Here is a 14,914-nt window from a genome sequence, read left to right as displayed (position 1 = left end):
AAATTACACTGCAGAAAATGGAAAAATAGGATTACAGTGAAACTACCATACAAATTACACATAAAATTATTAGTCAAATTACACAATACAGACATGGGTAACATTACATATGGGGAATTACATTATAACAACTGTGTAATTACATTGTAACTACTGTGTACTAACATTGTAACTACCATACTAAATACACAGTAATTATCATCAACTTACTGTGTAAAAAATGGCATTTGAATTACAGTGTAAATATGGGTAAAATTACATTGTAAAAACAGGTGTAAGGTTATAGTGTAACTACCATACAAATTACACAGTAACTATCAGTCAAATTACTGAGTAAAAAAAGGCATCAGATTACAATGCAGGTATGGGTACATTTACACTGTAAAAAGGTGCAGGATTACAGTGTAACTACCATACAAAATTACACGGTAATTATCAGTCAAATTACTGTGTAACTATGGGTAAATTTACACTGTAAAAAAGGGCATTCGAATTACAGTATAGATATGGGTAAATTTCCACTTCCCGTTTGAATTACACTGTAGATATGAGTAAATTTACACTGTAAGAAAGAAATAGGATTACAGTGTAACTACCATACAAAATTACACAATGATTATAGGATTACAGTGTAACTATCATACAAATTTCACACTAAGTATCACTCAGTAATAAGGGCATTTAGATTACAGTTCATATAAGGTAAATTTACAGTGTAGGTACCATACAAATGACCCAATGATTAACGAAAGAGAAAAAAAGACTTACAACATTCCTTCTGCCAGCAGATGATAATTTTCTCTTCAGGTACTTTACTTTCTGATCAAGAAACAAAAAACATAAAATCATCAAACCAACATATGAAAAAATATGAAATAAAAACATCAAACTCTTCATCATCACCAGAAACATGAAAAAATGGCTTACATTATTCAAATAGAAATTGTAAAGTGTTTTATCAAACTCTTCATCATCACCAGAACAACCCTGCAAAAGGAAAAAAAATATCAAAAAACAATAACAAAAATTAATAAAAAATATAAAAATATAAAAGAAAATGAAAATGAAAATGGAAAGAAGATAAGAAGACAAATAATAACTCCCAAAGACATAGCATTAGAACCATCATCAGCAAAATCATTAGGCACATAAGGGTCTCTCAAAGAATCAGCACTCTCGACTGAAGAAACTAGGGGAACATCCTTGCGAGACTTTCCACAGTCTACCCATTGAGATACTACCTGAAAAACAATAGAGAGAAAAAATGGGCCTCAAAATATACATAAGAGAAATTACAGGCTGACTAGCATACAAATTACACAATAAATACGTGAGAAATTACAGTGTAAAAACGCATCAGATTACAATGTAACTAGCATACAAATTACACAGTTACAGTGCAAAAGCGCAACATATTACAATGCAAAGGCAGCAGGCTTGTGAATTGGATGCACGCGACAAAACAACCTTCAACAGAAAATGTGATGTATAGATATTTTACAAGCCTCACGCCACTAGATACAGCAGTGATGATGATATTGAACAAACTAGGAAGACAAAATCTCAGAGTTATTAGCAGAACCAAAATTGACAGACAAATTCCCAAAGAACTTCTGAAGTAGTAATTCACAGAAGCAAGAGCATCTGCTGCCAAAAACATATTGCTAGTTTACTGGGTCTTACTCGCAGATCAAGCATCAGCCACCACACATGAGTGGTCAAAAAGCACCACAAAGGTTTCACAAAAATCAAGATTGCACAAACTTATCCATCGACTGCTTAGTAAGGTTCAGAAAATAGATGGACAGAAGTCATGGGATCATTCAGATTTCAACAAAAACATCAAAGACTGTAGGGCTGCACAACAAAAAGGGGTGAACGGCGAGGCCACTCATGCATAAATCATAGGGTGACTAGCATGCAAATTACACAAATAAAATACGGGAGAAATTACGGTGCAAAAATGCATCAGATTACAGTGTAACTAGAATACAAATTACACAATTATTATGAGGTAAAAAATACTGTGCAAAATCGCGACAGATTATAGTGTAAATGGAATATGATTACAGTGTAACTACCACACAAATTACACAGTAAAATCAGTCAAATTACTGTGTAAAAAGGGGGCATCGGACTACAGAGTAAACATCGGTCGAACTAGACAGTAAATCATGGGATAGGATTACACTATAATTTCACAGAAATTATCGGTCAAATTACTATGTAATTTATGGTATAACTACCACCCAAAACTACATAGTAACTACCGGTGAAAAATACTGTGTGATGCACAACAGGGTAGCTACATGAAGAGACTGTAGGGAAAAATGATAAAAAGACAAGCTATCCCCACGGTAATTAGAGGGAAAAAGCTTACACAGTGATAAGGTTCAGGCTATAAAACGAGAAACACTGAAACACTTAAAACTGCAGAGAGGCTCTATATAGGAACTGTAGACCAACTCTGAAAAAAATCTCAGTTACACTAATTTACAGTATAACAAAACCCTACCACACCTACCTCCACATCAACAATGACAAGGTTATGCTGAGCGCGAAATCACTGAACTCGATCCTTCAGAGTTCAACATCTACTGGATCCACCCCTCAAAACTAAACCCTACCACACCTACCTCCACATCAACAGCAAGGGAAATCTAGCATTCTACGCCTACCTCCACATCAAACAGCCACAACACTGCCTCCAAAAAATGTCCTATGGGATCCTAACCAGGAGGAATTTGGCCTCCGTCCACAGCAGGAAAAGGAAGACACGGCGGACTGCGCATGGCACGCTGCAACCTCCGACGCCACAACCACGGCAGACTACAAACACCATGGCAAACAAACTCTGCGGATCCACAAAATCCCCTAGATCTGAGACTACACAGCCACGAAACCACGGGCAAGAGACGAGAAAACGTTACAAAGATGACCAAAATTCAGGGCCTACAGTGGCTACAAACCAGAACTCGGAATTCAGAGACAGGAGCTATAGGATCCACCACTAAAACTTAAATGCCTACTACGCCTACTTCCACATCAACTCTAGGACACATAAAAATACACATCAACAATAACAACCTAACTGGGGAGGGCACAGGATTTGGACTGCATCCACAAGAAAAACACAAGACCACGGCATGACACATAAGGTAGCAGTGACCCTCTACAGGACAAAATACAGTGAGCATATATGTGAACTAAAAAAGGGTGAGAAAAATGCACAGCAGAACTTCATGCACATAAATCTGCAGACCCTTGATATTATGTACACTCATATCATGGTGGAAATACATAAAAACAAGCATGTAATTCAGGAAAAGTGCAGAACAAAAATGAACAAAAAATACATAGAGTTGATCAGTAAGCCACCGAGATGAACAACAGCGGACAAAAACGACACAAACATCACAAAATTCAGGCGCTCTAGCCACAACTCGAACTACAGACACAAGTTACGGGATCCGCAGCTGAAAACTAACACCAACTACATATACCTCCACAACATCTGCAGGAAAAACTATCCTCTACGCATACCTACACATCAACAACTAGAACCCTAAGGCGGGCGCTCCTCCACATCTGCAGGAACACACACACCTCGGGCATGGAGACTACGTGTGGCACACTGAAGGCTCCTACCAGAAATTCACGCGCGCACAAAACACACACACATCACGGGCATGGAGAACACCGCGCCAGAAACATACACATCCCGCGGATCCGCGAACCCAAAAATCACCTAGATCTGGAACTACATGGCCACGAAAAGCAAGCACAAAAGCGCGAGAAGACAGGGCAACAAACCAGCGCAGCCGCGGGCGACGAGAACGAAGAGGATGCCGTCAAAATCCTAGGGCGGATGAACTCCAAATCGCCATGAACACGGGGAATCGCCTCGCCCTCCGCCGCCGCTCGAGCTCTCACTCCCTCTGCCTTATCCAAATGAGAAAGGGGAACGACACCCCGCTCCAAATTCAAAAGGGACAAAAACCTACGGTGCCCACTGGTTCGGCCGGGTCAAGGAAAAACGGGCGGATGGAGAAAAACCGCGCCTGATAAACAAAAGCGACCCGAAAACCAGCACAAAAGAGCAGGACCGAGCGCGAATCTCGACGCGAGATCAAACAGACAGAAATTCGAACGTCAGCGAATTACAAAACAGCCGACTGTAAATTAGCAAAACCGAATAAAAATAAAGGAAAAATCAGCAATATAATGATATTTAATATGTGAGCTTATATTATAAACAAAAGCTGTTGTGTAATACCAATCCTCCAACCAACAGTGATTAACAATCTTGATGCCCAACCTTTCGGCACACTTGTACTTCTCACCTAGTTCATTTGAAGAACTGTGATGTTGCATTTAAGGAGCATATACAAAAACTTTCGAGCATCATGACATATACACGCACATAGAAATTTCCGAAACATACATTCGATAGGCATCTTGTGAATTATTTTAAGTTACCGAGAAGCCTATTTTTCACCAGAGGCTTTCTAGACTATGCAAAGAGCATCATGACATATACACGCACATATTAAAACTTCTCATATGTTCATCACTGTACACCAACACTCTCTTTCTATAAAGAGAATTTCCTCTCCGATTTGTATTATCAGAAACCAGCAGTTCAAACTAGAAAGGCCCAAAAAACAAAACTGGAAAAAGGGAAAAAGATCAGGAGCAAAAACACATCCCATTTGGTACATCACTCATGCCAAAGGCTGTATGATCATGAGATAACTTTTTATATGGGTCACATAAAGACAAGAAAAGCAAAGACTCACACTGCGATGCCATCTATGTGTTCAACCACCAAATGACATCAAAGATTCTTACTTCAACATTGCCACTTAAGTCTTGGTTCCCTCTAGCCTAAAACGTGAAGCCAAGTTGCTGGGATTATTTTTAATTATTGCTCATTTAAGTTTTAAACTCAAGATATCATACGACTTCTATACACGAACTAGTTCACCAAAATCCTAATGTGATGACAAACATGAGGGAAAAATGTCACTGACGCCAAAATGTCAATTTGGGTATAAGATTCCCACTCGTCCATAGAGTTAAATTCTTGGCAACAAAACTAACATCACATCTAAAACAAAAATCTACCAATAACAGTAGGAAATAAAAAAAATATGTCAGCGCTTGCAAATGCATGTTCACTACTACAAAGAAACAGCAACGAAGAACCGCGGAAGGAAAAACAACAAAACGAAAATGAACTATCCATGCATAATTATGGCACTGACTGTCTGCTAAAAGCAACAAAACTTCAAATTTATAGCAAACAAGATGAGTGACTGAGGGTGCTAACAAAGGTTTGGAGAATTGTGCACCCATCAAAGATACCATTTTCTGCATTAAGAACGAAAAGGAACACAGTACATTATAAGTCAAGATATATATAACCAGTAAACCACAAAATCCAATAACTCAACTACTCCCTCCGTTTCTTTATATAAGGTGTATTTGTTTTTTTGATAAAATTCCACAATATAAGGTGCATTTGTTCTAATTCCTCGTAATTCCGATCTTGGCCCTCCAGAAAAAGGAAAGTATCTCTCCCCTGATTGCATGTATCTCTCCTTGTAGAGAAAGAAAAGGAAAGTATCTCTCCCCTGATTGCATGAAAGTCAAAGAAAATCACTGCACAATGTGACCAAAACTTCACATTTGTATATATGTTATGTTTGAAGAATTAACTAAAGGTTGCCATGTTTCAGAGTTTTGACTAGGAGATATGAGGATACAAATGGCAAGCAGTTACCATTATATCTTTGCGGTCCTTCATTTGGTACCCCGTCAAGCAAATCTGCAGTGAGCCACTACCAGGTATTCCCTTCAAATCTCTGGCTGGCCAATAAATAACCTGGCAAAGGAAACAAATATTGCTGCTTCAGGAAACTCGAGCAGTGGCAGAACTGTGACCACAAAAGTAACTACATTACTGCGACAAGAGTAGCAACAACTGAGAAAGTTTGTGGCATGGTACGCAAATATAGAAGTAGACAATTAGCACAGAAACGGACCTTATCAGCATCGGCAAGCACACCCTGATCCAACCTATCATCCACCCACATCTTGCTGACAACCTTATTCCCTTGCGCCCGCGCCACCGCGCAGACCGGGTCATCCTGCACAGAGCCAATATCAGTACCATATCCGCAAGAAAGCACCAAAAGTATCGATGAGCGCAGATCCGTAAAGCCAGACTCACGTAGACAAGGCCGCGCACGACGATGTGGGTCCACCCGCCGCCAAATTGCATGGCGTCGGTGCCGCCGCTCTGCACCAACTTCGACCGGTACTACAGGAACGCACCACCGGAAGTTAGTATCCAAGATGGAAGAGTTAGGTTCGCGTGGCGAAGTGGGAGGGCGGGGAGGCGAAGCCGCACGCACCTGCGACACGGAGACGCAGTCGAAACCGATGAGGAGGAAGTGGACACCGGCGAAGAGGTGGCTGTCATCACCGGCAGGCGATGCCATGGTGGATGGACCGAGGGACCAGGAGGTGTTTGGATCGGAGGAGCTAGGGTTTGAGGATTGCGCGTGTGTTGGACAGTTGGAGGAGTCTTGCCAAGGAAGATTTGGAGGAGAGGGGGAAATGAGGATAAGTACAGACCTGAATATGTGGGCTCTACTCCAACCCTTGATATTTGTCAAAAAGGTCACTCTAACAGAGTTGTCATCCGACCCTCTATGGCCATAAAGGGCGCTCCAAATTGTTCTCATCCTCATTTCCCCCTCTCCTCCAAATCGTCCCACAGTGTTATTGATCTGAGATTTCATGAAATATAAAAATAATTTGAAGAAAAAAACCCGTAGAATGGTACAGAATTTGTTCTCATGGAGAGATGCGGTACATCAGATATGGTAACCGACCGAAGTAACCAATGCTGTTGCTTACCTAAAATTCTAGCAACAAGATAAGTGCCGTTATATACCACATGGAATTTAACAATTCATGGGCACCAGCACAAAATACCCACAATCTTGGTTGCTAACTCTAACAGCTTTACAGAAAATCAGAATCGGAAAGAATGCAACCTCCTAGGACGCTTTGCTAGCACCAGGGTTCCTACCAAACTGAATGATCATCGGCTTGCCTTTGAATGCATAACCATGCGCTAAATTCTGCAAAATCAGAAATGGCGTTATTCTTTAGCACCCCTGCTTCTCAAGGACTGAATAAGGAATTAAAGAAGAAACTCCAATTGTAAAGAACTTATTTCTTGACAACAAACTGCGTAAGATGTTTTCCCTTTTGGTCTTAATAACTTTGTTACTGCAGACAAAGTCTGCTAGTGCTGGGTCCAGTGAGCAGCTTTTGATCTGAGGGTATGCTGATGGGGTTTCTACCGTATTTCAATACATTAGCTTTCTTGTGCAATACTACAAACTGATGGGTAAAATCGGCAGTCACTAACCAGTGCGCGTTGAGCATGTTCAACAGATGGAAACGTCACAAAAGCTTGGCCCCGCATTCGACCTTCCTGGAGCGAGATAAGAAAATTTCAGAAACAGCACGATGCACTAGCAAAATGAAACAAAATGGTGGCAGACTTTTTAATGTGGTCCGAAAACAAATGTCAGCTTTCTCGATAATGTTTGCCATGATCCACAGATGCAGGAGCAAGGAACATACTTTGGATATTAATTTATGAATAGGTTCCCTTTTTATCATAATCATGGCACAAGCAAAACATGTGTACACATCTAACCTGCATTAACTTTATACTTAAGCCAGATCTTGCAGCGTCCAAGCTTTCAAACACAGATCCTGTTAAGAGCAGTTTGAAACAATGTGAGGAAATGAGAAGGCACTAAAATGTGCAGAATTCTTATATAAACATTTCAAGAAACGCGGTACTCAGCCTCCCTGGGTCATACCAAAGACATAGTAGAAGTCATCATGAACAACATCCTTTGCCAAGTTCTTAATATATAATACACTGGCAGGATTCCCTGGAGTGTAATTCTGCAAAACAGACACAAGCATGTGCCAGTGAGGCATCAAAACATAATTAGATTGTACTATGTTATTCAATAAACAGAAGGGAAATTTTGTAATATTTACTTGCGAAAAATCAGCATTTGCCCATTGTTTTCGTAAAAAAAAGAAGGGCGGATGATGATCTCTATTCTGATCATTGTCATAGTGACATAATAGACCCCACTACATAGCACCTAGCAGCACCAGCTTATGAAACTACATCTAAAATCTGCTAATAGGAATCGTTCTGCCAATTATTAGCATCTCATCATCAAGATACAAAGGACAAAATAAAGTGAACAACAGATGATAGTACACATACTGTGCATTGGTTATAATCATCTTGAAGTTAAAAGGTAATATCATTATCACTAAAACCTCGAGATGTTCAGGCTGACCAACAAGTAATCACAATGTCTCTGCAAATGACACAAAATACTGAATTCATCTACCTTGAACATGGGAAGGGACAAAATCTCCTCCGTCGGTAATTTCTCTTTCTCTATTTCCTGAGGTGTGGCACAATGTTTTTCTTCAAGTTGTTCATCTCTAGAGGCCAATTCCTTGTCGATAATACTCCGATCAGCAAGTTCCTTATAAGCAGCCTTAGGGACAATTTTTATCTGCATAGAACCATAGCATTAGAGAATGAAAAGGTAATTCAACTTTTGAGTTCTGGGAAAGAATGCTTCACTTTTGAGTTTTGAGAAAAATGCTTCACCTGCAGTACTGGGTTTTTCTTTTTTATTACTTGAAGCTCATTGGGAACTAATGCAACTGGTTTCACCCCGACCGATTCATGAGCGACACTTCTATCAACTGCAGGACCAACAATAGCTTCATGCTTTGCGCGCTTGACTTCCCTTGTATCAACATCTTCCTGTAATATATATAGTGTGCATAAACTTTTGGCAGAGATACTACAAACTGAAAGATACAAACACAAGAAGTGGCACGAACATCAGAAGACTCCATCTCAGACTCATCACTAGACAAATCAGCCAAGTGAAGTTTCTCTGTCATAGAAGGCTGCGGTGGTGGAGGGGGAGGAGGAAGAGGCCCTTGTGATGGTAGAGGTGGAGTAGGCAATGCCATCCGAAATGGAGCTGGAAGGTTCATCTTGTTCATCAAATGCAACACCTGTTACAGAAATACATCAATCAAATACATTTGCTCATGCTGAATGCCCAAAGTAATGCCCTGCAAATTGTATCAGTAGTTCACGAGGCTGAAATTCTAATAAACCTGATTGTAAAATCGGGGAACGGCAATGAGAGAGTTGACAATATTGTTCAATATGTTTCCATCTGGTGGTGGATATGCATACCTAAAAACAAATAAAGAGCATGATCCACATTGTCAAGTAAGATGGAGGATTAGGACTGCCAGCATGAATCAGATCACTTGGTTGATCTCGTTGGAAAACTATGAAACATTGCAGAACTACGGAGTATGGAGTCTCAGAAGTCAGAATTGCATCTCGGTCAGGATATAAAACTTCATAGTTTGGAAGTGGTTTGCTAGATTGATTTCGTTACTTCCAATTGGATAATATAAGCAAATTGGCCATAAACACTTGCACTGTTAACGGCCTGTATATAAAGGTCATAAATCCAGTAGTGGTAAATTGAGCTACTAACTTCTCATAGAGACAAGCATTTTATTGAAACAGGAAAAAGAAGGCAGCTTTTCAATTAGAGATACAATGTACTATTGTACTCCCTGCTTCTTGATATAAGGTGCCCACAAATTCCAAATTAAAATTTGATCAACAATTAGACCAATATAAAACTACCTCGTGTGGGAGCTTTCAGCACTGGGTACACCCTTTTCTTGGTCAAACTAAATGTTTGAATGTGTGGATGCCTTACATATTAGAAAAGAGAAGTACTACAAAAACAAAGGTGAAGTTGCAGATAGCAGTTCGCATCTTCAGTTACTAAATGATATTTTACAGCCAACAATGTAGCTTCATTTCGAGTAAGACACAACATATCAATTAGCTACATGAAATGGCTTAAGCGATCACAAGAAAAGGAAGATGTTGGAAGATAATGAGTGAAACAACTATGATGGCGCTAACATACTCGAGATGAGGAGGAAATGGATAGTCCACACCAAGCCTAGAAGCGATCGGTTCGGCAGTTGATGTAGAACTCTTTTGATTTTGGGAATTCATACTTGGCACTTGAGGCACCCCACGAGCTAATTGCTCATGATGCTTCTCACTCGCATTCTTGGCATTTGGCTGGTTTGCTCTCTCGAGTATCAGTACTTTCCCAAGGAGCCTCAACCTGCCAAAACCAGCCCTTAGCAAACGAAAATAACGAAGGACAGATACTCACAAAATTAAGATCACGGAGATAATCCATAATTATTAGCTGGCTCGAACAAAGAAAATTTACAAGTAATCAAGCAGAACGTATGCTTGAGGAAATGAACCTGTTCAACTGAGACTGCGCCTGATTGGCCGCCATCTCGTCCCTAAAATCCACAAACGCACAGTTCCTCAACCTGTCAATGTCATGATGAAAATAGTTTCAGTAAAAAAATACCATATGCTACCTAGGCGAGCAGACAAATCTCAGTATACCCAAAGAACTTTTGAGATTATAGTATACATAAAGAACTCTGCTAGGTAAATCACAACTTATGAAAAGAGTTAACAGTAGAGCAGAACCAAAGAAAGCAGGAGTGACAGACAGGGAGGAGGTGAGTACTTTCCACCGCATGGGCGAAAGGATGTGGCGCCGTAGCGGGAGAAGAGCCCGGCGAGCATGTCCTGAGTGATCGCCTCTGGGAGGTGCCGCACCAGGAGCGTTGCCGGCGCAGGAGCAGACCCGGCCTGCTGATGCAGAAGCGGCGGCGGCGGCGGCGGAGCGGAGGAGACATTCGCGGGCAGCGGAGGAATCGGAGGCGGCGGAAATGTCTCCATCGGGGACGCCAGTGGCTTGGCGACGGATTTGGGCAGGGTGGGGTTTCACCGCTCGGCAGGGGCGCCCCTCCTGGAATAAAGGCAGCGCCGCGGCTACTGGATGAGTGGGAGGGTGCGGCCGCCGGACGAGCGCCGAGCCGGCTTGTCGGGCGGACGGGCGGCGGCCGGCTGGACGAACGGCGGCAGTCGGGCAGGTGTCTCCTTCAGCTCAGTCTTTTTTTCTTTAGAGAGAGAGATCGACGTTTAGTTTGTGGGCTGACTGCCAGGGCCCAGGCAGAGGGCAAACTAGTGGGCTGCTATGTTTTTACACGTCCCGGGCCGTGGCCTGGGTTGCCTAGGGCCCAGCTATACGGGCGGCGTTTCTGGGAGGAAGCACGGCGAGGCGACGTCGGGAGAACGAGCGGCACACCGGGGAGGAAGCACGACGAGTGGGCGAGGTGGAAGCGTTGTTCATCCGCTCTGGTTTGATGGCTGCTTCTGGTCGTTGACTTTCGATAGAACCAGATGATCACTCCTATATGACGTCCACGTGCATCATATAGTTGAGGCTTCGCTGAAAACTCCTTCAGATGGGCCGACCCAGGTAACAGCTATTCTGATTTGGGGTCTTTTATTTGCTTTTTTTTCTCTTTCCAGATTTTAGTTTTTCTTTCGATTTCTTGCAAATTTTACTTTTTTCATTGTTTTAGTAATATACTGTGAATGTTTTTTCAATATACAGCCAACATTTTTAAAATACACACTGAGCTTTTATAGTATACAGTGGATATTTTTTAAATAGATACTAAGCATTTTTAATATATAATGTTATCATTAACATTATATATATTGAATACTTTAATATATGATTTTTTCCAATATATGACAAACATATTTTTTAAATACACACTGAACTATTTTAGTATATAGTGAACACTTTTAAATACAACTAAATGTTTTTCAATATACAATGAACATTTTTATATACATTTAACACTTTTGATATAAAATATTTTTTTAGTTATATGATGAACATTTTTAATACACACTGAACATTTTTTAATATACATTAACTATTTTTATAATAAACATACTGATGAATTTTCTAAAATACTACTATTAATAGGTTTAAAAAATATCTAGCTCCTAAAACAACAAACGGTTTCTTCAGGTGAAAAATGACTAGAAAACTGAAGAGACAAAAAGTTCGCTCGCGGGCTAAATTGCGCTGGCCCATTTGCTGCGGCTTTAGCGAAGCCACACAGGCAGGTCTCGAACCAGATGAAGCAACTTACTGGCATAATCGTCTTAAAAATCTGATGTGTGGGTCATTTTATCCAGCTAGCAATCTCTACTACTTATTTCTGTCAGGCAGAACTCTTAGTCAACCGGTCCTCCCCTCGCACGATGTAACTTCACCGACTTGTATTCCATGTTTTTCTTTTCACCATGCCATATTTGACCACACCTTCCTAGTACGCCGCTCAGTCACATCAATTTACTTAACTTTTGCACCAATTTCACCTTAATTTACTTATCAAACTTCTCTTCAAACTAGTATAAGGTAAATCACGGGTAGAATTTAATGAACATTTATTTAGACAATCATTTTAATTTGGGCAAGTAAATCACAATCTTAACATACTATGAATCAGAGGGAGTAGAATATTTATATCCTGTTGCAGCGCACGAATATTGTCCTAGTCAATTTATGCCTTTTATCCAGCTACCAATCAAAAGTTTACGATTCAATCAAACAAAAAAGTAAAGATGTGTCACTAGATCAAAGTCCTATGAAAAGTGTGTCATTTCATCAAATTGTCCGCATTATTCTCATTTTGAGATGGGCAATTTTGTCATTTTTCTATTTTGAATAGCTAAACAAAAATCCATGATTCTAGTTCAATTTGGAGAATTTTCTAAAAAAAATGGAGTAACACCTTGAGAGGGGCATGGTGTTCTTGCATTTCATAAAAAAGAAGATAGTTGCTCGGTCTAGGAGAAACTATGCAAAAATCAGATACAAAAGGGCACAAAGTCCGTCACCAGTTGCCAAGGCAACGAAAATTGAGATAGACATTCAACTATACGTGCCTGCAAACCAATGGACCTGAAGGCACCGCACCACCAGACCACCAACCATGCAGGGGAGAGAACCACACTGTTATGAGAGGATCAGGAATGGACCACCCAAATATCGTAGGTGGTGAAGCGCACCTCCAGAGGTCAGCACCATCTATAGCAACCGACCCCTCGAGGACTGCAGTTACCTAGGGACGTCGCCCCCGGCATCCAACACTCTGACGTGCCCTGTGCTCCACCAACAACGCCCTTAGAGGTCGCCGCCCTAACATCCCCAGCCCGACAAAAGGCCAGTGCCGCACGACTTCCTCCCCCCTCCCCCCGCGCTATACATGATAAACACGACATCCGCTCGCAAACCATGACCATCACGCCAACATTCGGGGTCTTCATCCCCGGCTTTCAATTCATGTTGTGCCAGAAGGACATGACGACCAGGTTGACAATCTCGCCACCCATGGGGCTCGAACACGGACTGGCGAGCGTAGCGGCCGCCGAGGAACCATGGGGCTCAAGGAGCACCTGTGGCTTAGCTGCTCGGGCTCGAATGCGGAGGGGCGGGCGTGGTGACTGAGGAATCATAGGGATCGTGCCGGATGTGGAGGATCTTGCTACTTGTGTGTCGCTTTCTCCTCCACTCAGTTGCCAGTGGGAGATTGCCGCTTCCTCTCCCTAACACCTGTGGTCCACACCTTAAAATCCCACCTTACCAGCGAGCCCCACAACAAAACCGATTGGCTTCAAACGATTCTCATCTCTCCAGTCCTAGGGAGCATAGTGAAGTTAAGGGTTCTTTGGATGTTTTGGGTTTTATCGAAGCTCCTAAAAAAGTTATTTTTTTGCTTCAACTCATAGAATGCTACCTCTTGTAGGAATTACGTGTTCATGGCACCTAACTTTCGCCAAGATAAATACTAGTACTAATTCAGCCTCATCCTTCCTTCTATCTGTTGGAAATATGCCCTAGAGGCAATAATAAATTAGTTATTATTATATTTCCTTGTTCATGATAATCGTTTATTATCCATGCTAGAATTGTATTGATAGGAAACTCAGATACATGTGTGGATACATAGACAACACCATGTCCCTAGTAAGCCTCTAGTTGACTAGCTCGTTGATCAACAGATGGTTACGGTTTCCTGACCATGGACATTGGATGTCGTTGATAATGGGATCACATCATTAGGAGAATGATGTGATGGACAAGACCCAATCCTAAGCATAGCACAAGATCGTGTAGTTCGTATGCTAAAGCTTTTCTAATGTCAAGTATCATTTCCTTAGACCATGAGATTGTGCAACTCCCGGATACCGTAGGAGTGCTTTGGGTGTGCCAAACGTCACAACGTAACTGGGTGACTATAAAGGTGCACTACGGGTATCTCCGAAAGTGTCTGTTGGGTTGGCACGAATCGAGACTGGGATTTGTCACTCCGTGTGACGGAGAGGTATCTCTGGGCATCTCTGGGCCCACTCGGTAGGACAGCATCATAATGTGCACAATGTGATCAAGGAGTTGATCATGGGATGATGTGTTACGGAACGAGTAAAGAGACTTGCCGGTAACGAGATTGAACAAGGTATCGGAATACCGACGATCGAATCTCGGGCAAGTATCGTACCGCTAGACAAAGGGAATTGTATACGGGATTGATTAAGTCCTTGACATCGTGGTTCATCCGATGAGATCATCGTGGAACATGTGGGAGCCAACATGGGTATCCAGATCCCGCTGTTGGTTATTGACCGGAGAACGTCTCGGTCATGTCTGCATGCTTCCCGAACCCGTAGGGTCTACACACTTAAGGTTCGGTGACGCTAGGGTTATAGAGATATTAGTATGCGGTAACCCAAAAGTTGTTCGGAGTCCCGGATGAGATCCCAGACATCACGAGGAGTTCC

General features: G+C 41.7%; 1 protein-coding gene across 1 annotated transcript; it reads right to left on the bottom strand.

Moving 5' to 3' along the window:
* Window positions 1–43: 43 nt before the first annotated feature.
* Window positions 44–11,193, bottom strand: LOC125529689. The gene is made up of 19 exons (XM_048694117.1): window positions 10,734–11,193; window positions 10,456–10,527; window positions 10,101–10,307; window positions 9,259–9,340; window positions 8,974–9,153; window positions 8,735–8,893; window positions 8,466–8,636; window positions 7,911–7,998; window positions 7,742–7,800; window positions 7,448–7,513; window positions 6,420–6,797; window positions 6,236–6,325; window positions 6,048–6,152; window positions 5,769–5,887; window positions 3,814–4,012; window positions 1,101–1,241; window positions 928–987; window positions 769–819; window positions 44–539 (listed from the first exon to the last, which is right to left on the bottom strand). Exons 1-19 carry the CDS (start codon window positions 10,946–10,948, stop codon window positions 468–470), a joined length of 2,514 nt encoding a protein of 837 aa, XP_048550074.1. The 5' UTR covers window positions 10,949–11,193; the 3' UTR covers window positions 44–467.
* Between the last annotated feature and the right edge of the window lie 3,721 nt (window positions 11,194–14,914).

Source organism: Triticum urartu, unplaced genomic scaffold (assembly GCF_003073215.2).
Source record: "Triticum urartu cultivar G1812 unplaced genomic scaffold, Tu2.1 TuUngrouped_contig_5774, whole genome shotgun sequence".
Taxonomy (NCBI): Eukaryota; Viridiplantae; Streptophyta; class Magnoliopsida; order Poales; family Poaceae; genus Triticum; species Triticum urartu.
Note: the sequence above shows the minus strand (reverse complement) of the source record. Positions and strands in the feature narration are given on the sequence as shown.